A 26,123-nucleotide genomic window follows, 5' to 3' on the forward strand; every position below is an offset into this window, starting at 1 on the left:
TGCATTAAAAAAATGTACACCACCACAGAAGCCCTTGTCCCTACTCCTCTCCCTGCCATAACAGTATGTGTGTATGTGTGTGTATAATATATATATAGGAAATTAGATGTCTTCATACACAGTTCAATATCACATGAAGTAGTCCAAAATTTGAGCTTTAATGGCAAAAGAAAGGAGGGGAACCAAGCCAAAATAGAAACTCAACAAAGAAAAAGAAAATAGAAGCAGTTTTCATGAGTAAACTTTTTAATCCTTGACATTGCCACAAAAAAGTTGGAAGAACTATTTGCCCACCTTCTTTACAGAAGAATATCCCAGAGAAGGAGACTAGGCCTTATTTAGCAATACACAATCCTCCCTGTTTTCCACATCTATCCTAAGAACAGACTAATCCCCAACTCCCAGTGTTTTGTCTCTCTTACAGAAGGGAGGTGAAGCCTGTACTTCAGAGAGGTTAAAATATGCCAAACCATTTACAGTTTTTAAACATCAAGTAAACTTTTAGAAGTTAACACATTAACTAAAAAATATCACCTGGCCAAACCATACAATTTGCTTTTGTTTGTTTTTTTGCTTTTGTTTTTTTAAAAAAGGACTAAAACATGTAAGAGTATGTAATACCCATGAACAATGGTGCTCTTCAACCCTTAAAAGAGCATATTAAAGATTAAAGGTCAATTCAGCCCCACCAACATTGGCAATATTAATTATTTTCATTCTTTTAAAAAAGATACAGCGTACGCACAAAAAACCCTTTTCATTCCATTGCAATACTTCAATCGCCTAATGCATAGAAAAAGTAGATTTAGTGTGTATATATGTGTGTGTGTGTGTGAGGAGTGTGGTAGCATCAAATTCACAGCCCTCTGATGTGCAGCACAGCCGATTGCTTCATTTCTTTTTACTCATAACATGGTATTGATGTGCCCAGAGCAGGAATATACGTTCCTAATGTGAACCATTACAAGTCAAGTATAAAGCACCATTTTTTCAGGGGAGTGGGGAGCCCATAATTTTCAACCCTTCCAGCAATCGAAAGAAACTCTTTGCTGGAAGCCAATTCTGAATACAGGAAGAAGCAACAGGGAATGCAAAGCATGTCCTGGAGACAGATGTGCAAGGGGCTCCCTTTTTTCATATATGCAAAAAATGTGCTTGCATGCACATGCTGAGCTGAAACAGAGACCAAGCAGCTGGAAATGCTCAGCCTTAGAGGATTCCGTAACTGCAGACTTTTAAGATATTTTTTCCCCAAAGCTTTAAACACACGCACACAACAGAACTCGTGTCAGAACTGAAACTAAATGCACATTTTCCATTTGTCAACTTCAAGGATTATTCCAGACCAGCTTTCCCCTTAAAAATAGGCCATTCCATACTATTTTGTATTTTGTAGGTACTAAACAGGCATCTTAAAGCCAGATCCACCCATTCTTCCTGCCAAAGCTTTACAGATGCAAGTTCAAGATAGACACTTCACTCACCCTCTTCATCCCTAATATCATATACTCACATCGCTAAATGTTAGTAACTTCCCCACTGATTGTGAGCTTGCAACTTGGCAAGTTATAGGCTGCAGTTTAAGTGAATCCTGTTACCACAGAAGAGTTTTAAGTGCAAGCTGCTAGATGACCTAAAACCAGAAGATAATTCCACTTTTAGTATCCTGACTGCATGTTTGAGTATTCTCCCACAAAAAAATAAATAAATTAAAAAAATCTCTTTATACAGAAGAAAAAGTTAACCCCTACTTCTGACATGCTAATATTTGTGATTGTGGGAGAAGCATTCATACATGGAAGTCATCATTGCAACCTGAAATGATACATGCTTGGAACAGCATTACCCAAATGGATTATCCTGATTGTAACAAACTTGTCCTTATGCTCTGGACTGACTTCTACTCTACCAAGTACAATACAGATATGCAGACATGTAATTGGGAACTATTACATAATTTATAATTTTGCATATTTGTCTATCGTTTTCCTGGGTAAGTTTTAAGTCAGATGGGTTGGGAAGCCTGTTTAACCAAGGACTGCTCTAAATTTAAATGTATGCATGAAGAAAAAGCTGTTATTTCGCTTCTCAAGCACCATGCTATTTCCATGGCAGTAAGCTGCTTCTTGCTCTCTGTTGACGACAGTTGCCAGATTTGTGGTCCAGCACACCAGCAACAGTTCTTTAAGTGTAATATCTGGAGAGTTTGAGTTCAGACAACAGCAGTAATCAACTAAAAACATTCTTCTGTCCTGTCTATGTCTTCACCCTTTTCTTTCGGAATGAAATCCAGCAGTAATTCTGATTTCCCAAAAGGTAACGTATTTTACATTGTGCAGTATTGCCTTTTGGTCTTTCCAATGCCAGGACACGGTTAACATTATTTCAGGAAATGAAAGCACCATATATTCTAAGAATACAACTTGACATCAGGCTGGGCTTGGGAATCTGTTTCAAACTTACTGGTAACATAGAAACCACTTCCCTGTAGCAGTTTCCCATGTTGGACTGGAGATATGTAGGAAAGGTGGAAAGGACCTAAAATAGTGTCGCAGGCCAAACTGCAGTGGGTAGACATAGCATGTGTTCTTCCCACCCTACTCTCCTGCGTCTTCAAGTCAGGGAACTGGATACAGCTGTACCTTGGTTCTCGTACTTAATCCGTTCCAGGAATCCGTTCGACTCCCGAAACTGTTCGAAATTTCCTGCACTCAATCGGAAGCCGTGTCGGACGTATAGCTTTCGAAAACCGGAACACTCACTTCCGGGTTTTTGGCGTTCGGGAGCCAAAACGTCCGAGTTCCAAGGCGCTCAAGAACCAAGGTTTGACTGTACAGGGAAATGACTCCTGTACCACTAACAGGATGTGTGGACGGGGTTCCCAGATCATGAACCCAGATTTAAACCTACTAAGCCATGTTTAGGGTGCAGTCTAGAGCATCCAGTCAATTGACTGCATCAAGGTTTAAGGGCACTCCACTTAAAATTCTCCTATGGCTACAAGTGAGCAGGCGCTCATTATGTTAGGTTGGCGTTTTAGGGTGGGGTGGGGAATAAGTTTCTCTTACAAATGGTTTGGATGTGGTTAGTAAACCGTAACACTTTGGAAGCTCTATGTTTTTAAAGCCAGGAGTGAAAGAACGACGTTTTTACACACTTAAAAGTGACAAATCCTTTTGCAATACCTTTGACCCACCCTTAAAGGACACTCAGGTAGGCAAACATCCTGGATTAGCCTGTTGGCTTTCTCTTTGGGTGAGTTCCCACATTACTGTTTTAGGGTATGGGAAGTTAATGTGTTGCACCATGCCCCATTATTACAAAAAGGAAGACTGTGCTCTTGGCATTATTAAATCTACCAGCACATTGATGTTTTTAAAAAGCAAACTTACGTTGTAAAAATGTACAATGCAAAGCATCATCTAATGTATTGCTGAACAGCGGCATTGCTAATTTAGCAACATAATTCCAGAAGGGGGGGGGGGGGGTTTGAGGAAGCAACTTATTTCTACATCCTACCCTGCTCAAGGCTGCCTTGATCCAACTGTTACAATCTGCAGGATAATTTGCAAAGTAGAAATGTATTCATGCACAGATAATTTCAAAGGCAATTCCTGATTTCAAAGGCAATTCCTGTTATTTGTACTGCTTTGTGTGTAATTCTAAAGTCTAAAGGAGAGCTTAAAAATGCTTAGAATAAGATGTGTGATTCTACCACCATGCCTATCATATAAGCGGAGACAAAAACAACAACTTTCCTCTATGTGTAATGAAAAGAACGCAGGAAATATAAGAATAAGGGGAGGTCCAATCAAAATTTAAAAAAAAAAAAAGTTCTACTGACAGCACCACCAACTAAAAGTTATTGACCTTGCTTGGATTGTGCCCATTCCGTACAACTATCTAGAGACCACCTTTATGGTCTAGGAAAGGAATAACAAGTCTCCAGTGTAACTGAGCTGTAAGTAGGGGACAGCAAATGTCAACAATTGGTGGGGCTGCTCTAAAATATTACCTCCACTTCTCTCCCAATGGCTGTTAAAAAAGAAAAGAAAAGAAAGACTTGAATGAACACATTTGCTTCGTAAAACGAGGTCCAGGATTACTATTATTTTGATCTCAAAGGTCCAACGGATATCAAAGCAAGAAGGTGGACTGTCTTGCTATCATTCTGGTCCCAAGACCGAAAAGCAAACGTATCTAAGGGGAGGAGAAGGGAGCAGAGCCCCAGGGATTCCAGGAAAGCAAAAGACCTGACCAAAAATAAAAAGAGATTGCTCCCCTTTATCTTATCACCACCACAAATAAAAAGGGTACATTTCAGCTGCGCTGACTGGGCATTGCAGCACTTAGGCGCAAATGTTGAAAGAAAGGGCAGGGTATCACAAGTCACCCCTGACAACTGGATGGGCCAGGCCAAATCCAGGGGTGATCTTTTTTGACAGCCATGTTGATTGAAGGGCCATGCAACCAATCCCCTTAGCAAGGCCATGTAGACACAGCCCCAACTGTCCTCCACTGTACCACTTGGGTAGAGCGGATAACTACTGCTGCCCACCTTGTAGTCCTACTTCACCCCACAAACAATAGCTCTCAATATATTTGAACAGCGCAATTACTGCCACACAGTGTAGACTCCCCCTACTTTATTCAATGCCATTAGGATCCTTCAGTCCAATGATGATGTCATTAAGTCAAAAACATGATGAAGCAGGGGCAGACTAATCATGAATGAATTGCTTGTTCCACACTGTCTATTGAAGGAAAAGGAAAGGAAAAAAAGACACTGACCTGCTCATAAACTGTGAAAAACGTTTTACAAATCAAAAATATACACCAGAGGCATCTGATGTAAAAAGAGTAACCAACTCCCTGCTATGAGGGAACAATGAAACAATAACTGTACGGTCAGTATTGCAGATTTAATTTCCCCCTCCTTTCTTACAGGCTGCAAGTATTCAGGCCAGTTAAATGCCTCAAAAAACACCTTCAGTTTTTGAATCGTGTTTGTTCACAGATGTGATTGAATTTCCTGGAACAACAAAAGACTTGAGTTAAAATTTTAAAAAACACAATAGAAAACAAGCAAACAACAGTTGATATGATTTTTTTGGCAAAGTTATTGAGCTTCTTCTTCCGGGGGGGGGGGGGAGTTTTTGAGCTACTTTTAACGAAATTCACCTTACGATTTCTGGATTTTCCTGGACACAGTTTCCAGCGAAGAAATCCCAGCTATCTCACAATTTTATAATCTTGAGTGCTATCCCCCACCCTTAGGTTTTAAGTGAAGGCTAGCATTTTTAGGGTGGTTAATGTCAAATTTAAAGAAACACACTATCATCCCCATCCCACAGGTGAACTGTTGAAACTGTTTATAGCCCCTGGGCAGATTTCTGGGCAGCTCATGTTCTTATAATGTTCAAAGGGAGCTAGCACTGTCAAGTTTCCTTGCCACATTAGATGGGAAGTTTTTGTTGGTGATAATTTGAATATAGTATGTTTTAATATTAATTTGTTAGCTGTTTTGAAATAATGCACTGGTTTGAATGCAACACTAAACCACAACATTGTGCTATGTGAATGAATTTACCTGTAGTTTGCTCTTTACTCCAAACTTAGGCAAACTGTGGTTAATGTTAACTATGATTAGTTAAACCACTGAGCCTCTTGGGCTTGCCGATCAGAAGGTCGGCAGTTCAAATCCCCACGATGGGGTGAGCTCCCGTTGCTCAGTCCCAGCTCCTGCCAACCTAGCAGTTCGAAAGCACACCAAAAAGTGCAAGTAGATAAATAGGTACCGCTCCGGCGGGAAGGTAAATGGCGTTTCCGTGCGCTGCTCTGGTTTCACCAGAAGCGGCTTAGTCATGCTGGCCACATAACCCAGAAAAACTGTCCGCAGACATATGTGGGTTCCCTCGGCCAGTAAAGCGAGATGAGCGCCGCAACCCCAGAGTTGTTCACTACTGGACTTAACTGTCAGGGGTCCTTTACCTTTACCTTTAATTCAAAGTTGGCTTGTTTCCACTAATCACATTTAAAACTAACCACAGTTTAGTGTTTCAGTGACATGATAAGCTGTGGTTAATCTAAGGCAGGAACTTTCTATCACCTTTTTGTATCTCTGCACTGGAAGACAGGAGAACAGGCATGCAAGCCCAAGGCTGCGCTAGTTTCATTCTTGCAACAGGGTTTAGTGCTATTCTTGAATGCAACCAATATCTAAGACCTACACAGGGCTGCCTTTGAAGAGTACTCTAAAACTTCTGCTGGTCCAGAATGAAGCTGCTGGAGTGCTGACTGGGTTTAGGTGCACAGAGCATATAATTCCAGTGCTGGCGTAACAGTTAGCATCATGGAGGAAAATGATCTCTCGTCAGAAGCATAGAAAAAGTTGTGCATGCATTTTTTTTCTGGCAGAACCATTACGCTGACCCTGAAATGCACACAGATTTAAGTTCCTATAGAAAAGTATCGAGGGGGTGAGGGTAGGGGCGGGGGCAACTCACATTGCATGGTGAGCTTTGACCTGAGTCCGGCAATTGCGCCCCCAATAGCAATCAGGGCGTGACGTGACAGCCACTGTAAGAAAAAACACCAACACATTTGATGCACAATTGACGTTAATTAAAAGCAGAGAGATTTGAGGGCGGGTGGGTGGGCGAATCAGTCAATCGTTGTTGTTGTTCTAAAATAAGGTGCGGACAATTATTTGGTAGCAAGTGCAAAGCTATGTAAGTAGATTATCAGTTGGGGGACCAAACCAAACAACAACAACATGTATAGGTGGAATTTTTTTGAAATTTAAGAAGATATAATAGAAACAGCAACATGCAATATTTTAAAATATTGAAACTTAATGTTAGCATAGTGCATGCTAAGCTGTTACTGATGTATATGCACATGCGATAGTCTTGTCCTAGAATTTTAACACACACCATAAATATAGTCCCAGTGCAGAACAAAATGAATATTCCTCCAAAACATTTGTATTGTGGAAGAGAAATAATGGGAGAGAATTACTGTAGGTCTCTTTTGCCCTTTGGTATAAGATTTAAAGATTCTCTCCAAAATGAGGACAAATGACATACTTTCCAGCTCACATATGCGAGGGGAAAAGTTGTGAACATGGGTTAGGGACGGGCAGTCCTCAGCCATCTAAAGCTGCTCAGAGTATTGCTGCCTCTACCTGCCCTTCCCAACTTCAGAACAGTAGCAACTTTATGTAGGTGGGACACAGCTAATTGCCAACCCAAAACACTGACTGACTGGCTACTGAATCGCTCAGGAAATATTGATAGAATTATGTAACCAAGGCTTCCAATTTTATTTAAAACTGATTTATTTCTAGTGTTGTTTGTTGGCTTTTGTTATAAACCAAGGAAAAAAGGTGGGGAATAAATGAATGAATGAGTGAATGAATGAATAAGAATGACAGTTTTTCCATACCTGGCAATTCAGCAACAGGAATATTCTGCCTGTACTGATAAGCAAGCTCTCGGAAGCTGCGGAGGCCACAACAGTAACAGAGAACAGTTTCTCCAGTAATGCGGTAATCTGGAGGGCAGAGGGGAATCAGAGTTGCAGATAGTCAGGGGCCAAAAAAGCCATTTCATGAAATATTCCAAACAGGCAACAACTCGTCAAGAGTACATATGCTTGCTGTAAGTTATTTGAAAGGCCTTGGTGAACTGAAAGGTGGTGAAAGGACCACAAAGATGGTGTCAGGCCAACATCTCTGGGAAGGCTATCCCATAACCAGAGTGCCACCACTGAAAAGGCCTCTTCTGGCAGGTTAACCACAGCTACTTCACCTGGTGGAGATAGTTGTGGAGCAGGGTTTCTGAAGAGGATAGGATCAAGGTTGGGTTGGTACAAATGGGGATGTGTAATTTGCTTCCCTGAAAGCGCACAATGCAGAAGATATGCCTCTGGAAAGCTCAAGTCAGAGAGAAAAGATGGGGCTTACCTGGTAAAATAAAAACTCCTCTTTGAAGAGCTAGGAGACTTTCGTTTAACATATTTTTCCATGTTAAACCCCTGGATGCCAGGTAATCCTCAGATGAGAGAAAAGAGTAGTCAGCAGCATGTAAAAGAGATGCACTAAACAACTTGACCCACCCACCCACCCCATGGAAAGTAGTAAAAATGTATTCTGCAAACTCGGTTTAAGCAGCTATATTCTCTCAACTGATATACTTTAAAACTGAATATACCTTTAGAATATCCGATTCATAGTTATTGCCATTAAGGACGCCATCTAAACACTTGTCACCAAGATTTATTTCTGTAAGGAAATTAAAAAGAGAGGGAAAATTATCTTTGCTCTGAAATACCCAAGAGGTGTCTTCTCTTTTCTCACCACAAGGATGACCTTCAAAGCCTAGAGGTCATGATTTCAAGCTCACAGAACTGGAATATTGGCTTCATTGCAGAAGTATTAGTTTCCATGTCAAGGGCTGGAAGCTGGATGCATGGGAATCCCTTCCTGCAGAAGGTAACATGCTCAACAACCTAGGGCTAAAAAGTGTCTTATCAACTGCTACTAGCCACAATGGCTACAGTCTCCCTCCACAACTGGAAGCAGGAAGCCTCTGAATGCCAGTTGCTGGGAGTCACAAGTGGGAGAGTGCTGTTGTGCTCACGTCCTGCTTTCAGGCTTCCAATAGGCATTGGGATGGGCACATTGAGAACAAGATGGACCAGACAGACCATTGGCCTGATGCAGCAGGACTATTCTTAAGTTCTCAAAAAGGATGCCACTGGAGTCCACATTAGGGATTGTGCATTGCAGCATAGTCAGACAGAGCTTAGAATGCATGAACAGAAATTGGAACATTACAAATGGAAGTCATTGTGGATCTCATTCATGGTTCTCTACTCCCCAAGTCTTGAATCTACCCTTCTCAGGGTCTTCTGGGGAGCACAATTTAGCTTTGTTCAGGGGCCTCGATTTCCCAGAGACCGGAAGCCTCCACCTGCCTGCAGAAGTTGCCAGCTCCAAGAATATTTTTTAGTGCACGCTCTGGGAATGCCTCCTTCCAACCCTCTCACTTGCAGTGCTCTTTCCCACCTGGAGAAAGGCATCACTGTCTATGGTAAGCCACCTCTTCCTGCACAATTTGTCTGAACCAGGAACCTCCACAGGGGGACAGAGGCTTCTCTCTGTAGGGTGAGTTTAGTAAAATATTACAGTCTCAACCAGGACTGTGTTTTAAAATACACCAAGGCCAACTCGGGTTGTGAGAAAACACTTTAAGGTTGATTACATTTACCAAGGTATGTATCAAACAGCTTAAGAGAAATTTCATGTGTTTGCTAATATTGCTGGGAGCCAAACTGTCTCAGCTTCTAATGGTCAGTGCTCCCAAATTCCTCAAGAGTTTTTGAGAAAATTCCATCAATAGCAATTCCGCCAACAGAAAAAAAAGAAAAAAAAGACTCCTGGAGCGAGACAGTGGGCCAACCTACCACAGAACGGTGCCAAGCAACCAAAACATGCCACTCGAGTGCAACCCCAGTACAAGTGACAGAAGGGTTGGAGACAGATGGTGCCTGTGAACACAGAGAGCAGAGAACATGTTGTGGCATCAGGCATCCAGAATATCAAGTAGTAAAGGACCCCAAATTCCTTATTAGCTATCAATGAATACACTCCCATTATATCTGTTGCATACAGTGAGCATCTTCACCCTCACTCAGCCAGCCAACCACTACTTATAGGAAGTTGGGGGTGAGCATACAGGTAGCATCTCCCCAAAGTGACATCACTTCCTGATCAGCCAAGTAGAATAACTGGAAGCGGAAAGAGGGGAGGCAGAAGACCAGAAACAAAGGGAGGAGTAACTCCCTTAAGGATGGGGAAGTGGTGCTCTGCAGTGCTCTTCCTACAGCGGGAAGAAAAGGCGAAACTGGACTCAGCCCACTGGTGAAAAAGGAAGGGCTTACACTCCCTCTTCAGTTCTTCATACTGAAGCAGCCACCCACTATTTGAATCCCAAAGGAATTCACGCACTGCCATGCGAGGAGAAGGAATTGGGTGGTGATATCTATTTAAACATAGAGAACAGGCATTCCCAACCTTAAGCCCTCCAGATGTTTTAGACTACAATTCCCATCATCCCTGACCACTGGTCCTGTTAAGGATCATGGGAGTTGTAGGCCAAAACATCTGGAGGGCTGCAGGTTGGGGATGCCTGATATAGACTGTCCTGTTGCAAACGTACACACCGTCATTAATATTTTTTTAAAAAACACAATACTTCCCAACCCTCTGCTGGCTAAATCTGCCCTCACGCCTCCATGGCAAAATCATCCAAAAGACAGTAGTTTGGAACAAACAGCAAAAATGCCTAACAGAGTAGGCAACCGACTACTAGCTCACATTGCTGGGGGGCGATATGCGGATTCTGTTCACGCTCTGCTCTGCGGTCCGGCATCGGCTGGAAACAGCAAGTGCATATCACGTGGCTTCCTTGAGAAGGACACACATACTCCTGGACAGCTAGGTTGGGAGAAAACGACAGGGAGACACGGAAAGAGTTGGAATAAAAACAGGGCATGGACAGTGAGCTTCATAGAATCTCAGTGGTCAGGATCAGGACCAGGGGCCACCCAATCCAGGTAAGTCAGACCTTTCTGCATCAACCAACAGCTCTGTGCAACTGGCACAAAAGCCCTGCTTGTTGCAGATTATTTGATTTTGATTGTTTAATTTCTACCTCGCTTAATATTTTAAAAATATCTCTAAGCCGTGTACAAAAAGCTGAAGCAAAAACAGTCAGCTTAAACAAAATATTACAAAAACACAAAGTTAGGGTAATATAAAGTTACTAATATATAATTATCAATTAATATAAATTCATTAGTCCATCTAGCTCAGTACTGTCTATGCTGAGTCCCAGCAGCAACCCAGGATTTCAGATAGGGAATCCCTCCAAGCTGGTTCCAGAGATGCTGGGGACTGAACCTGGGACCGAGTCATGGCCCTTCCCTGTAGACTGATCCAGCTGTGTGCTTGAAAAGGTAGACCTATGAAAAATCAATATAATACCCTCAGCAGAGAATGCCAAGAAGCTCAAACATGACACTCTGGCTATATACACTTTTCCATGGGGAACAATTCAACAGGCAATTACATCCTATCTGGCCTGGGGTGAGAGCCCATTGATAGTATTGCCCTATCACAATGGGGTAATAATGGGGAAGGAAGGAAGAGGAAACCTATTGGGGAGTGGGAGCAAAGAACTTGCCAGGCTAGACACAGCACGAAGGCCTCGCGTTGCCACCCACTGACTGCATTCTTTCACCACACTGACCTGTTGGAAAGTTGGCAGAGGTAGATGGTGCATCCCCCAAGGGCTGCCGGGCTTCCGTTTCTCCTTCCTGGCCCGGGGAGGCAAGGGCCGTAACGGGTTGCCGACGGTACCCCGGACACTGTCGGCACACAATGTATGGCTGACTGAAAAGACGGGTGCAGGTAGGTTATTGGAACTCGTTTGAAAGCCAAAGTGAATTCAATCAAATTCAAGAGCCCCCACTGGACTGGGCCAGGAATTCCCACATCTTGTTTTCAACCGTGGCTTCCGAGAAACTCAAGCAGGGCATGAAGACAGCAAAGCTGAACTACAGGATAGTGAAAGATCATAAGAGGCTCATGTTTAAGAGGGGCATGGCCCTGACTGTCTAACTGGGATGAAAACATCAGGTAATCCTGGCACTCTTTAATAGGCAGCACACAGGTGAGATGTGGCCGTGTGAGAGAGATTTCTTTCATGGCTTTTGTAGACCCTTTCAAGAGCAGAAGACTGAGTAGCTCCTGCAGCAGCAACATCTAAAGCCAAAAGAGAAGATTTTTTTACAGCACTGGCCTCCTTCAAGTGCCATGTTGGGCAGAAGATTCCTGCGTTGCAGAGGGTTGTACTAGATGACCCTTGTGGTCCCTTCTAACTCTACAATTCTATGATATAATGCTCAGGATGAGAAGCCATCATGCCCCTGAACATCCATTATGCGCAACAGTAGTGAGAGAAGAATACTACCTTCATGTCCTCCTTGTGAGCTTCCCCAAAACCAGCAGGCCAACGATACAATTTTTACCTTAGTACAGTCCAACCATGCTACAATAAAAAAAACTTGTGTGTGCGTGCACACACACAGTTTCCTCCGTCAAGGCAAGCAATAGATATCACAATTCAAGAGCAAATTCTAGGCAAGCAAAGGCACTGAAGGAGCCACCATGGCCTGAGAAGCATCTCAAAGGCCAGATTCAAAATGTCGTCCTGGTAGCAAGGCTGCAAGTCCCACAAAATCAATCCTATTGCCACAACCATGCTCACCTAATATCAGAGGATTCGCTATCTACGTCAGACAGCTCCAGCAGATCTTCAGAACTTCCTTCTTCATCCGAAAAGGACCTCCGCACCTTTGGCTGAAGCATGTCTTGAGTGATTTTGTTCCGGGCATCCATGCTTCGCACATCTTCTTCATTGCGACACTTATCTACAAACAGAGGAAACTCGACTAGCCTTTTGACTAGGAGTTGGTCCTAAGCTACACAGGCTCCCATTCAAAAATGCGTCCATGATCATTTCAGAGTCACTCTAAGCTGGCTCTTAAAGTGGCTTTCAGTTCAAATGCATGGAAGAAGAGTTTGGATTTGATATCACGCTTTATCACTACCCGAATGAGTCTCAAAGCGGCTAACAATCTCCTTTCCCTTCCTCTCCCACAACAAACACTCTGTGAGGTGAGTGAGGCTGAGAGACTTCAGAGAAGTGCGACCAGCCCAAGGTCACCCAGCAGCTGCATTTGGAGGAGCAGGGACGTGAACCCGGTTCCCCAGATTACGAGACTACCACTCTTAACCACTACACCACCTGCCCCTTACATAGGAACAGAGGCACAGGCATGTGCAAGCCCTGTTCAGTCATTTGGTATGGGCGGGTACTGAATGCATGGAAGGGATTTCGGAGAACGCGCCTGGCTGGCCCTGCATTCCAGCTTTTGATTCACATTCCACCACCAATCCACACACCCATCTAGCCAACGCACAAATTGCAACAGACTCATCCATGTGTGCCTGTGCACTTGGGAAGGGCTCGATTCATGGAGATGCAATTTCTAGTGAAGGGAGCCCTATTTGAATACATCCACATGCACACAGATTGATGCCAATTGTATTGGCTGAGGGGTATGGTTTGCTTACACGTCAGTGTCTGGGGGTGGGGCTAGCCAAATGTGTTCTCGGAAGCCCCTTGATGTGTTTGGTACCCTCAACTACCAAATGACTGAATAAATTCACTGTGTGTAAGTGGAGTCGACTCACTATTTCTGAATGAATGCAGCTCATCTTGTTAGCCTGCACTTGATTGCAGCACTATCGTGTTTGCCCCCACCTCCAACTGTGGTCTCTGGTGTGACCACTTTTTAGATTGTGAACTCCTTTGGGCAGGGACCTGTCCCCCCGCCCCTCTCTCTAAAGAGCCATGTAAATCTATCATCAGCATCAACAACAAATATCTGCGGACGGTTTTCCACTTGCCTGGGTGCTGGATGAGGTAAGCTTCCACCAAATTGTTCAAAATATGGTTTTTACAGATACGTTCCACCGGACAGCGGCAAGTTGGACAGAGAGAGGAGCGTTCCATCCATCCTGAGTAACAAGCGGCACAGAAAGTGTGCATGCAGGGCTGCAAGCTGGAGAGAAAAGGGGAAACCTTGATATGGAGAGGATGAGGAGGAGGAGGAGGAGGATGTGCCTACAATCAAATGTGATGTTTCTGATTCTATGCAAACCATGGTTTGTAGGGCTTAGGAACAAGCCTACTCACAGTGAGCGGTTCCCTCACTGCGAGAAGCAAAGCTACAGGGAACCAGGCAGAGGGCCTTCTCGGTAGTGGCGCCCGCCCTGTGGAACGCCCTCCCATCAGATGTCAAAGAGATAAACAACTACCTGACATTTACAAGACATCTGAAGGCAGCTCTGTTCAGGGAAGTTTTTAATGTGTGACATTTTAATGTATTTTTTATCTTTGTTAGAAGCCGCCCAGAGTGGCTGGGGAAACCCAGCCAGATGGGCGGGGTACAAATTTATCATTATCGTTATCATCATCATCCTTTGTAACCCTGCTCCGGAGTGTTCCCTCAAGTCATCAAACTGTGGTTTGACCAAACTAGAAAATGATTCATTAAGCTGATAATGTGCAGGCAGGAGGAAAGGGGAAGAGTAAGTGTGCAAATGCAAGGCTTCCCCCCAGCACACCAAAACATTATCTGCAGGATCAGAAATGCCACATCTCAGGCTGTGTGTTCACCAATTTTGCAGCACTGCAATTTTAATCTGTGTTCGCATGACCTTCTTCAAAATGCGTAACATTATCCCATGGCTTTTATCCACATAATCAAATGGCAACAAAGGTTCTGGGCTTTTATGTTGGCTCCAAATGCGTTTGAACACGTATGGAAAAAGGAATCAGTTCAACTATCCTGAAATCAGCAACAGCTTTGGCCACATCCACACCACACATTTAAAGCACCCCTGTGCCACTTTAACAGCCACGGCTTCCCCCAAAGAATCCTGGGAATTGCAGTTTGTCAAAGCTGCTGCCTTCACAGAGCACCTGTAACAAACCTCAGTTCCAAGAATTCCCCGTGACTAATAAGACATAAGACTGCTTTAAATCTATGACGTGCTTGGGTTAGAGGAGCTGGATCCTACTCAGCCTTGCCTCTCTGCGCTCTGCTGCTGGAGGCGTCATTCTCCCCATCCTCAACCTTCTGCTTGGTGCTGAAACAGACAGCTCTGCTGAATTGCTCCCAGGGCAGCAGAACCATGGAATATGGTTGGCTGAGCAGGTATGGTGGCTCAGAATGCTCATTGGCTTGCGGAACTGATGCAACAAGGGATGGATGTGGGGAAGGTGTTCTGAAGGAGCCAAGAGGGGCTGCACTTTCAGGGGCAGGAGAGCAGGAAGAGAAGAGAGGAGAGCTAGGGAGGCCGCTCAGAAGACTGGGCGGTGAAAGGAAATGGGATGTGGGGAGAGGAGGAACTCAAGGCAACAACCGGATGTTGGAATCATGGAGTTAAAAGAAGGCAGGAGCCAAGCACAAAGTTGGGGCTGGGGCAAAACAAGAGACAGGGCCCAGAATCAGGAACAAAGGGGTGTGTTATTGGTAGGAAGGAAGCCCAAGGGGACAAACAACTGCTAGATCTAGACCCCCCAGCAAAATGAGTTCTGTCCACTGTGAATTCTATAGTCGCCACAGCAATGTGACCTGGCAACCCTCAAGGGGTAACAAGAGCCGAACAGCAACGTGTGTGTAAGGGGCGGGGGAAGAATCTCACACAACAAATTGAACTAACCCACCAAATGTTGGGCTCCATGCTCTTAAAGGGTAGGTAATGTAGCTGTGGACCATGGTGATTGGAAGCAAGAGAACTCAATCCATCCTGGAGTATACAAAGTTCCATTGTGATTGCATGTGTGTGTGTGTGCTTCTCAGCGCTCGCTCTCCCACCAGCAAACATTTTCTCACTGGGAGAAAAATAGCTCGGGGGGGGGGAGGGGGAGTAAGTGTGCGCAGGGGGGAACAGTTCCCCACCATTTCCCCTTCTCACCTGCCCCCAATGAGTTTTCAATCCCCCGCCACATGCATACTCTATACAGGAACTTAGCGGTGAACTGATTCAAAGACACTGGCCTACTGCCATTACTTCTGGTCTGGCCCACAGACACCCGCCCCCCCCTTACCTGACACAGTCATGCAGCAGCTCTTGGCAGATGATACAGGTGAGTGTTTCTTCCATTTTGTCTGGCTTCACATTTGGTGACTTCGTGTCTTCGGTCCCCGTTTTAATTGCACATACGTTTGGAGGAATCACCTGGAGATACGTGCTGGCATCGCCACCTGCAAGGGGCGGGAGGGGAACACACATCACAGCGCTGGCACACACAGTGGAACCCAAGACATTGTTGCTCAACAAACAAGACGCTGCCCAAGCCTTCCCTGCCCATTTTGAAGGCGCGGAGCTTCTCCGTGCCCTGAAGGGGATCTTCCCAGGCTAGGCTGGGGAAACAGTGGCACCTTTCAGCTGGGTTGCAGAAGTTACACCAGGAAGGGGTTTCAGGGAAGGGAAGATAAATTGCATGGCAAGTTGTGGGGAGGTAAGGGACAGTAAGGAGTGCCCAAAGTTACTAGGATGGGAAACCAGCCAGATCTTGGACCACAGACCTCTTAAAAAAATAAGTAACAGTTATTTATTAACCTGCTTTTATTTTCTTCCTGGCAGGCTCCAGGGCTTCCTCTTCATCCCTGCTTTTCAACTTGGGCATAGCCGACACGGTTTTCTCTTTATCCCCTGAAGAAGTGTCAGAAGTTTCAGTATTTACATTTGGCTGCTTGTGTTTAAGTGATGCTTCTGGACCACATGGTTCTAAGCCAGGCAGGGAAGGTGCAGGAATAAAGGCGTACGGTTGCGACCCTGCCCCCAAAAGAAGAAAAAGAAAGAAAGAAAGGGAAGTGCAGCACATCAGCAGAAAGCATTGCTGACTAATTGAATGCAAAGCGTTCCTGTGCACAAGGCAAGCAATGGCAACTACGGTATTTCTCGTTTGGCCAATATAGAGGAGTAGAACCACCCCCTATTATAATAGATGTACTTGCTTGGTCTTGGGCAGGGGTTGGCAAGGTTTTACCTGCCTGGGCCAGTCAAGTCCCATGGAGATCGCTCTGTGGGCTGGACCACCTGCGCGTGTGCAGACGCAATTTCCGTCGCCGCACTGCGCAAGTTTAGTGCAGCAGGCAGGGACTCGCCAAGTGGGCGGCTCGGTTCGGGGGCGGCTCGTGGGCCAGTTAAACTGCCCCGCGGGCCGCAAGTTGCCAACCCCTGGTCTTGGGGTATACAGAAAACCTGAAAAATGGCACTCCTCCTCCTTCTCCAAAGACTATTCTGGATTTCCACCCCCAATTTTTGAACAGCTTAGGCTTCAGCAGGAAGGCCAGCGTGAAATGATCATTAGACACATGGGGCCAAGCGAATTGAGACTTTACCAGATGTTGAAGGATTATCCTGCTCCGTGGATATGGCCTCAGCGAGAGAGGTAGAAGCAGCATTAAAGAGGTTCGACGTGGAAGTGGATGGCTGTGGTTCGTCATAGCTAGCCTGGTTAGCCGACGGTGGCAATGCCGCTGAGGTCCCATCTTCGCTTTGTCTGGTACTTGAGGTATCTTTGGTCATATGGCACATGCTTTCGACAGTGGCTTCTGCAGAGGGGAAGGGAGCAAGGGGACACGTTCTCTGGTGCTGCCTCAACAGCTCGAGAGGCTTAGAGAAATCTCTGTTAACGGGATTCTGCAGAGCCCGGCAGCTTTAAAAGGGATGCAGCTAATCTTCACTGCTCATTCTCCCCTGCCTCCACTAGCAATGAGCTAATCACTTTTACTTACCTACTGGCTCATTAGCTGGGTCCTGTTTTGGATTCAAGGATTCATAAAGATATGCAACATCTGAAGAGAGAGAAAATCGGTAAGGCCAACGGTTCCCAACAGGTAGGAAGACAAGTTGAGCTACCTGGAAAAGGCCAATGGTCCAGCATCCTGTTCTTAAACCAGATGCCTATGGGAAGCCCTCAAAAAGGACTTGAGTGTAATAGCACTCTTGCCGCTTGCGATTGCCAGCAACTGGCATTCAAAGGCAAACTGTGTCCGGCAGCTAAGGTAGAACATAATCATCATGGGTAGTAGCCACTGAGAGCTTTATCCTCCACAAATTTGTGTAATGCACCATTTAAAGCCATCAAAGTGGGTGGCCATCACTACTTCCTGTGAGAGTTCCCTAGTTTAATTACAGGTTGTATGAAGAAGTGCTACCTTTTTTCCTGTCCTAGAATCATAGAGTTGGAAGAGACCACAAGGGCCATCGAGTCCAACCCCCTGCCAAGCATTCTGAATCTTCCAAGCAAAGATGGGTCTTCCTAAAGACAATTGCCTGGGGAGGTTCAGATGCCTCCCTGACACTCCCTCTTCCATTTCCAAAGTGCACCATTTCTGAGGCAGGAGGCAGTCTGCTACCCCAGTTTCCCTGCTTCCTCCCAACCAGCGCCATTGCAGCAGCTCTGTGCTTCACTTATTGTTAGTGCTGGAATCTAACAAAAGCCAGTGTGTTCTAGTGGTGAGAGCACTGGCATAAGAGTGCGTAGGCCCAGGTGCAAATCCCTGCTCAGCCATGAAGCTCACTCCATGACCGTAGGCCATTTTTACACACACACACACACACACACTCCCTCATCTACCTCACATGGTTGTGGTGAGGATGGCAAGACAACCCTCACGTTTTTGGCCATGTGGCCCACAGCTTTCTTTAATGGCTAGGCTTTTGGCCCGGGACAAGAGTGCATCCCATATAAGCTTCACTCGGAGAAATGCCAAATTTTTTTCCCCCTTCGTTTCTGCGCACACGCGCACACACTAACCCAGGGGTGAGGAACTCGTGGTCCTCCAGATTATGTTGGACTCCAACTCCCATCAGCCCCAGCCAGCAGGGGCAATGGTCAGGGGTGCCGTGAATTGTAAGCTGGCAACGTCGGAGGGTGGTGCCGGCACAGGTTCCCTCTTCTTGCTCTAACCCAGTGATCTCCCACCCACCAGCCCCTGCGCCAAAGAAGCCCATTAAAAAAAGAAGCAGCAGCAAAATCCCCTTACTGTTTTCTGGCTCATTTTTCCTGTAAATAACATAGATCACATCTCCAGTCTGTAACGGGTAAGTCTGCTTCTTCACCACCTTCTGTTTGTTAATAACCGTTCCATTAGTGCTATAAAATACAAACAAGGCCTTCTGGTGAGTAACAAGGGATTAGGAGTGGGGTGGGCGGGAGAGAGGAGGTCTACATAAGTGGCTAACCAGAAACCTGAAAGGAACTCTGAGGGTCATGTAGTCCAACCCTGCTGCTCATTGCAGGAATCTTGCAACGACAAATTCCCAGGTGGTCAACCAAGCCTCTGCTTAAATACCTCCAGTGGGGAAGAGCCCACCACCTTCTGAGGAATCTCATTTAAACCAGCTTAGTCAGAGCTAGCTTTCAGACAGAGGACGGAGCACACACAGGGCTCACCTGGTCACAATCCTCCCCACTATGGCAAGATGTACTTTATTTAAACTACTGCGATTGTTATATCATATTCTGGGAAATGATATATAATGAATTGAAAAGGATGCTTAAAATAGCGTTTGTAAAAAAATATTATAGGGACAGAACTATCTAAACTGTACAGAAGCTTATTCATGTATGCTACTACAGCGGCAAGAATGTTACTCGCCCAAAAATGAAAAGAAGCAAGGAAGAATGGATACAAAAACTTATGGAATATGCAGAAATGGCAAAACTTACTGGAAAAATAAGAAATCAAGATAAACTTTTTATAAAAGAATGGAAATGGTTTATTGAATATTTACAAATAAATTGTAAATAGATAAGAACATTGGCAGGATTATTGTAATAACCTGCACTTTCATAAGAATATATATTTAAAGAAAATGAATAAATGAACAAATTAAGTTAATTTGGATATGTAGAAGATATTAAAAATAAATTTGAGGAACTGCAGAAAGAGGGGGAAGGAAGTCAAGTTTTGAAAATGATTGTAAAATTATTGAAATGTATAAACCTGAAAAGCATAAATAAAATTTAAAAAACAAACTACTGCGATTGTTTCTAATTTGGCACCTACACAGTATAAGTCAGCATATGTAAATCTGTGTCCTCTTTAGTCCCTTTTTTAAAAAAACAACAATGTGTCTCCTCTTATTTAGCTATGCCTAAACTGGTCACCCTAGCTGTAGCCAACTAATATGATTACTATTTTATTTTTTTACTTGACAGGTCACAATTAACTTTTGGCGGGAATTTTATAACATTCCTATTCACCCAGGTATTTTGATGGTTGAAAGATAACTGTTCCTGGCAGCCTGGACAATTATTAAACTGCAAGAGCAACAGTTTTATACGATTTAGATGTTTTTAATGTTTAAATTGATTTTAAATGTTTTAATCTTTAGTTTAAATTGTAATGTTCTATCGCCCAGGCTCTTTGGGGAAGAAGGGCAGGAGGTCCTCCTCAGAACAGCAGCAGCTCTTGCACACAGTGATTAATATCAAAGTCTGGATGATAAAGACTATTTAAGAAACACAAATGGCCGTTGCTGCCATCGGGTGGACAAAGCCTGTATTTACAAGACACTGAAGGGAAAGTGCTAGAATTGGGTAAGAAGAGCTGACCCTAAACAGCAAGGGGGAGACAGAGCGAACCTCACGAATAAAATTTCGCCCCCCAACAGCATCCACATGTTATCTTCCTCATCAAAATGCCATCCTGTATTATATCCATCCCCATTTAATATAGATTTATGCAAGAAACCTGACAAATAGAAACTGTAAATCCAAATTAAAGTCTGGGGAAAATATAGGACGGCATTTTAAAGAGGATAATATAATTACCGAACAAAAACCCCCACCCTTGCTCTGCTCCCTCCTCTTCCAGAGCTTTGATAAAAAAAAAAGCCCGCTTGCCTCATGCCCCTGGGGTCCCAGAGAGTCTGATACCAAGAATTGGGAAACACCAGAGTTAACACACTTTTTACTCAATGCACAATTTAACAAGATGCAAACTGGATTTTTCACTGGGGTGTGAAGAAGGGCGAGCAACTTTGCAAGACACGAGAGACCCTGTTCATTTACAGTTGCTGATTAAGGGAAAAGTGGGGGGAGGGAGTTGCCAAGTGAGGAAAACCATTTGCTAGCCTTTTTGATCCAGAAAGCAGGAAACCTTTTCTCCAAACTGGGAAACTGCAAAAAGGTTCACTGCTTTTGCATAAGGCTCTCAATGCTAATTTTATGGGCCTTCCAGAAGAAATTGTATCCCCTTCCCCCAAACATAAGACTCCCAATTCATGTGCAAAATAATCCTAGTACTTTTTTTTTTTTTTTTACAGAAAGCATTTAGCAAACTGTTGACTTTCTGCAGTAAAAATGCAAATTAAAGCTGCTTCCTAAACAGAGAATTGGGGGTGAGGGAAGATGCAAGAGAAATATAGAACAGGTATCTCAGCTAAATTTGGAAACATTTCTCTTGCTTATTTTTTTTAACATTACAGCTTGATCCTATGCATGTTTGTTCAGAGGTAAACACTAGCTCTTTTAATGAAACTTCCTCCCAAGCAAACGTGTATGGGATAGTAGCTTTAATTAGGCAGCTCGACCCTGTTTTAGTAGTGCTGGAAAGCTAATCATTTAGCAGCAAACAGAAAGGCATGGCCAATGGTCAGGGGTGACAGGAGCTGTGGTCAAACAACATTGGGAGGGTCACAGGTTTCCCACCCTTGTTCTAAAGGGCACTGATGGATCTTTAAGATGGAAAGACAAGTGCAGGGGCTGTGTACCAGATCCGGGCAAAGCCTGGATCCCATGCCCATTCATGTAAATCTGGGCTTCAGCTGGATCGAGATCCGAGTGATTACACATGTGTCTGACTATTCCATACCCAATTCTTCTGGGCCACCCTACCTGTAAGTGTTCCAATTACTAATGCTCTCCATCAAATCTTTTATTGTCCTGCCAGCAAAACAGATTGTACTTTGGCTGTAATAATGTTGGCAGCTTGCTAGCTACAAAAGCCTGTGAGACCTCTTACTCTCTTATGGGCTGTTTTCATTTTTGCAAGATGATGTCGAAATAGTTGAACAGATTACTTCAAAGAGAGGCGATGTCACAAGTCGTGCACACAGGAAAGTGTATGCAACCAGAGAGACACACACACCCACACACACAAAATCAACATCAGGGCAGTTATGGAAATCCCTTCTATTGGAACAGAACACTAGAAATAGTTAAAAGCTCTGACATCACAAAAGGGGCAGGAATCAATACCACAGGGTCTCAAGCTTGAGGCAACCCAAGGCGCAATCGAGTCATTACCATCCAAGGAATCTTGGGAACTGCAACCTCAGTTAACAATTTTAAGGATTTGTTGATGGAATAATCACTACCCTCACAAAATTAGAGTTTCCATGGGGAAAGCAGATAAAAAAATAAAATCTGGTTTTAAGTGTGCAAGCTGGACAGGTCCCAAGAGAGAAGCAGGATGCAGAAAATATCAACATATTGCCTTGTGGTCAAATAAGGACAGCCAGGACACTCCCACGTGAACACTTAACCAGAACATTTTACTCAACAGAACCAGGCAGGGAAAGCAGAAAAGGTTCGGGCGAAACTGACCTGGTATCCTCCAGTGATACTTGACCAGATTCTTCATCCACCCTTATTTTACAGTGATCTCCAGACACCAGTTTGTTGCCAGGAAAGGACAGGTCGCAACCTTCGTGACAAAAATGATAGTGTCATTAGATCTGCAGATATTTCTGGAAGAATTTGGCCTTACTGAGGCCATCACAATTTCTGCGATGCTCACACACAGGGTATGAGAAGGCTGACCATCCCCTTTTATTGGGACAACTTTGTGCTCCTCAGGGATATACTGTTTCTGCATATGAAGTTTGTATTTTGCTATCACGGACAATAATAATTTGATAGCCCACCCTCCACAAATCTGTGACATCCGTTTTCAAAACCAGGACAAGTTTTTCATATATCACCAGAATTCCAGGATAGCCAATCACAGCTTTCTCCAGCCACATACCCTCCATACTATGGCTTATTGGATGGGGCTGATGGGAACTGTAGTCTAACTACATCCCATCCCCCATCCCCCCCAAAAAAACCTTCAGCCCTACATATCTAAGTCTGTCATCATAAGAGTACTTACCATGAAATAATTTCCATAAGGATAGCAGTGTGTAAGTCTGTTGCAGCAAAAACAATGAAAAGTCTTCTGGCACATTAAAGGCTAGCAAATTTATTATAGCATGAGCTAGTCCATGAAAGTGAAGCAGCACAGGTGAGGTTCCCACTTCCTGAACATAGCAGGCCACTGGCGATTATTGAGAAGGGAGATTCAAGGCATGGAGTGCTCAGTGCTGTGTGGCAAAGCCAACCCAGTGCTTCTGCTGCGATGCACAGTGCCATGCTTTTCCGTCTCAGTAAGTGCCAGCTTACCATTTTATTGAGAAGCCAGGAGAGCAATGGAGTTCCACCCATGCCACCTCACTGGTCACTACTGAGCTCATTCTATAATAAATGTTTCAGGCTCTAAGGTACCACAACACTCTTTTGACCATGAAGTCAGTCCCACTACATGTCTGAGGACCTATGCCAAGCAAATATGTTATCAGGCTCTGAAAGGCCATCTTCCCATCAGAGAACATACATCATGCAAAGGTCACATGTACACCACACATTTAAAGCACATGGCTTCCCCCAAAGAATCCCAAGAACTGTAGTTTTATTAAGGGTGCTGGGAAGTAAAGTAGCTATGGTGGGGTAAAATACAATTTCCACGCTACCATTTTTTTTTGGGGGGGGGGGAGCCATGTGCTTTAACATACAAGTTATTTGGATGTGTTCACAAGTTAACACTCTACATTTTATGTTTAATACATGATCATAGTTTCTATATTTGTATTCATGCTTTCATGTATTTGCAATTGTATATCATGTCTGTTTCTTCTATAATATATATTGAAAGCAGCTTATAAAATAAGGGAACATTTCCTAACTTTTCCTAACAGCATCTTACAGAGAAAGAGCACAAGTGGAAAGATTAAGTCAGAACTTGTATCCACATCAACAATTTTGACAGTTCTTATAATGATTTACTATTCTCTCATACAAGCTGGAGGGTTTAGTACAACATGTGCCTAACAACTACTTAGGCTGCAATTCTTTATGCAATTACCTGGGATTATGTCTAATGGGGCCTACTTCTAAAGCAACATGTATCAGATTGCATGGTAAGCATCTTTCACCTTTTTATATAAAAAAATTGAAATGAAAACAATGTTCTGAAATGCAGATGTCTTGCAAAAGCAATCAAATATTGCAGCTGTGAATCACAGAAAAAATGAGTATTATGTCAGCTTAGAAAAAATGTATTACCCATGTTCCTTGACTCATAAAGGAGTTTTCTTGAGAAAGTAAAACATGGAGTCCTAGCTTATTTTCAAAAACATAAAAAGCAAAACAGCTTAGTGTACGAAACAGGAAGCAAGATAAAAACAGGCCCTTCCACGTAAAGCTGTAAGTCTGTTGATTGTTGATTATTAACAAGAAACTAAGAAAGCCTTCTCAGCTCACCCTAAGAGAATACCAACACAGAGACACAAAAATCCTCAACTGTGGGTTCCCTATGGCTGGGTAGAAAACTATAAACAAGGGATTGAACAGACAGCTTTTGCATACCTCTCTGCCATCTTATAGCCCACACATCCACTGCACGACTATTTCTGGACCATACCTTTTTTCCTCCCAATTGTCAACTCTTTCTTCAGCAACAAGAGGTGAGGCTCGGCTTCCTCAGCCCCCAAGCGGATCAGCTTTCCCCAAGGCTTCCGCTGCCTTTGCTGCTGTATTTGTCCTCTGACTTCCGAGTGCTCCATCTGGATTCACATCTGTAGAGTTTGGGACGGAAAGAAAAGTTAAGCGGCCAGGTGGGGGAAGTTTCATTTTCGCTCCAACTGGCAGCTTCTTGCAATAAAGTTGTTTCTCTGGGGGGTGCGGGGTTGGGGAGAAAAGCAGCACGCGAGTTACAATGAGACAAAACAAGAAACGAACTCCTGAGGAAGCACGTGTTGTAGGTTTGCAGTAAAATCTTACCGTCTGATAAAATAATTCTTTTTAGGGGAGGGGAGGGAGCAGCTCTGTAGAGGTGCATTTTCACTCCCACCTGCTTCCCCACCTTCTGAGCAGTAAGTCAATGGGGGCTTAACACCCCCCCCCCCAGAAAAACCTGTTCAGAATCTCAGCTTTAACCCCATAAATTCCTCCCTAGCGTCTCCTTTGGGCGGTGGGTGGTTCTTCCTCCTTTTCAGTTTCCTCAGTTGCTCAACTCCTCCGCCTTCTGTTGCGTTTCTCAGTATCTTTTTTAAACAACCTCCCTTTAGGCTTAGAAACTGGGGGAGGGGGTTGTGTGTATGTGTGGGAGAAAAGCTTTCTTTTTAAAAAAGGGTGGGGAGGAAAACGGGGAAGAGGAAGAAATAAGGGCCTGTGCCAAATACCTCCCCCTTGGTGGCATCCAGGCTCCTCCAGAAGGCCTCTGCGAGGTCTGGGGGGAGAGCTGAGCCCGTGAGGGGAAGGGGGGCCTTTACAAGGCGGGGGGGGGGGACTTTACAAGGCTGGAGGAACTCTTGCACAGCGCCCCATATTCACAGCGCCAGGATCCCACCTCCCTTCGCTCCCCCACCGCCCAGCCCGGGAGGGAGAGCAATGGGGAGAAGAGAGCCCCACTCAGCCCCCTCTCCTTCCTGCCCCCTTCCACCCCCTGCCCCAGCCCCACAGGCTGAGCTCCCCCCCCCCCCGGCAGCCCCAGCCCCACCAGCCTCTTACGCCCGAGTCCTGCCGCTGAGGCTGCTGCTGTCAACAGACATTGCCAGCCCTCAGCTGATCAGGCCCTGGGCGGAGCTTGCCAGGCCTCTTCTGGCCTGCCATTGGCCGGTCTAGGTTCGAGCGTCACCATAGAGAGGGGTGCGGGTGAGGCCGGCAGAGAGGAAAGGAGAAAGGGAACCGGAAGGAAGAGGGCGGCGGCGCTATCTATGGCACGGGCGGCAGCTAGAGAGTCGCTCGCTGTGCTTACCATAGAGTCCTTGCCTATTATTATTATTATTATTATTATTATTATTATTATTATTATTATTATTATTATTATTAATTTGCCCTTTTCACTGACAGGCACTCAATGCAGCTTACTAGAAACAGGAAATAATCATTAAAAAACAATCAAGGCCCATAAAGTCTGTTTTGAAAATCATTATCTATCTATCTATCTATCTATCTATCTATCTATCTGTATCTATATATATTTCTATATATAGCATACACGCATCCCTCTGTGAAGGATTGATACACAAGGCCAGTTTGGGGTTTAAATAGAGGTTTTGCCAATAGAAAGAAGCTGCAGCTATACACCCACCACAGATAATTGGGTGGGATTGATGGTCGCTGTGAAATACACAAACACAC

General features: G+C 44.4%; 1 protein-coding gene and 1 long non-coding RNA gene across 9 annotated transcripts; one reads left to right on the plus strand and one right to left on the minus strand.

Annotated features, from left to right (window-relative positions):
• Positions 1-228: 228 nt before the first annotated feature.
• Positions 229-25,648, minus strand: CHFR (checkpoint with forkhead and ring finger domains). Of its 8 annotated transcripts, none has more exons than XR_014506043.1 (19): positions 25,491-25,647; positions 24,403-24,556; positions 22,269-22,368; positions 18,700-18,809; positions 17,446-17,505; positions 17,050-17,262; positions 16,265-16,357; positions 15,750-15,906; positions 13,541-13,695; positions 12,336-12,498; positions 11,316-11,458; positions 10,382-10,501; positions 9,469-9,552; positions 8,214-8,284; positions 7,967-8,054; positions 7,447-7,554; positions 6,507-6,579; positions 2,836-5,032; positions 229-2,642 (listed from the first exon to the last, which is right to left on the minus strand). XR_014506043.1 is itself a non-coding variant. In XM_083418296.1 (18 exons), the coding sequence occupies exons 2-18, from the start codon at positions 24,542-24,544 to the stop codon at positions 4,990-4,992; spliced, it is 1,923 nt and encodes a 640-aa protein (XP_083274422.1). In that variant the 5' UTR covers positions 24,545-24,556; positions 25,491-25,648; the 3' UTR covers positions 229-4,989. The 8 variants fall into 8 exon arrangements, 6 of the variants coding, with proteins under 6 accessions (XP_083274422.1, XP_083274419.1, XP_083274423.1 ...); XR_014506044.1 differs by having other exon boundaries at positions 16,265-16,480; positions 25,491-25,646; XM_083418296.1 differs by having other exon boundaries at positions 229-5,032; positions 25,491-25,648.
• Positions 14,123-16,387, plus strand: LOC310666916. The gene is made up of 2 exons (XR_014506100.1): positions 14,123-15,393; positions 16,289-16,387. It is a non-coding gene; the product is annotated as an uncharacterized lncRNA (long non-coding RNA).
• Positions 25,649-26,123: the final 475 nt, after the last annotated feature.

Source organism: Podarcis tiliguerta, assembly GCF_965153285.1.
Source record: "Podarcis tiliguerta genome assembly, chromosome: 16".
Lineage (NCBI taxonomy): Eukaryota > Metazoa > Chordata > Lepidosauria > Squamata > Lacertidae > Podarcis > Podarcis tiliguerta.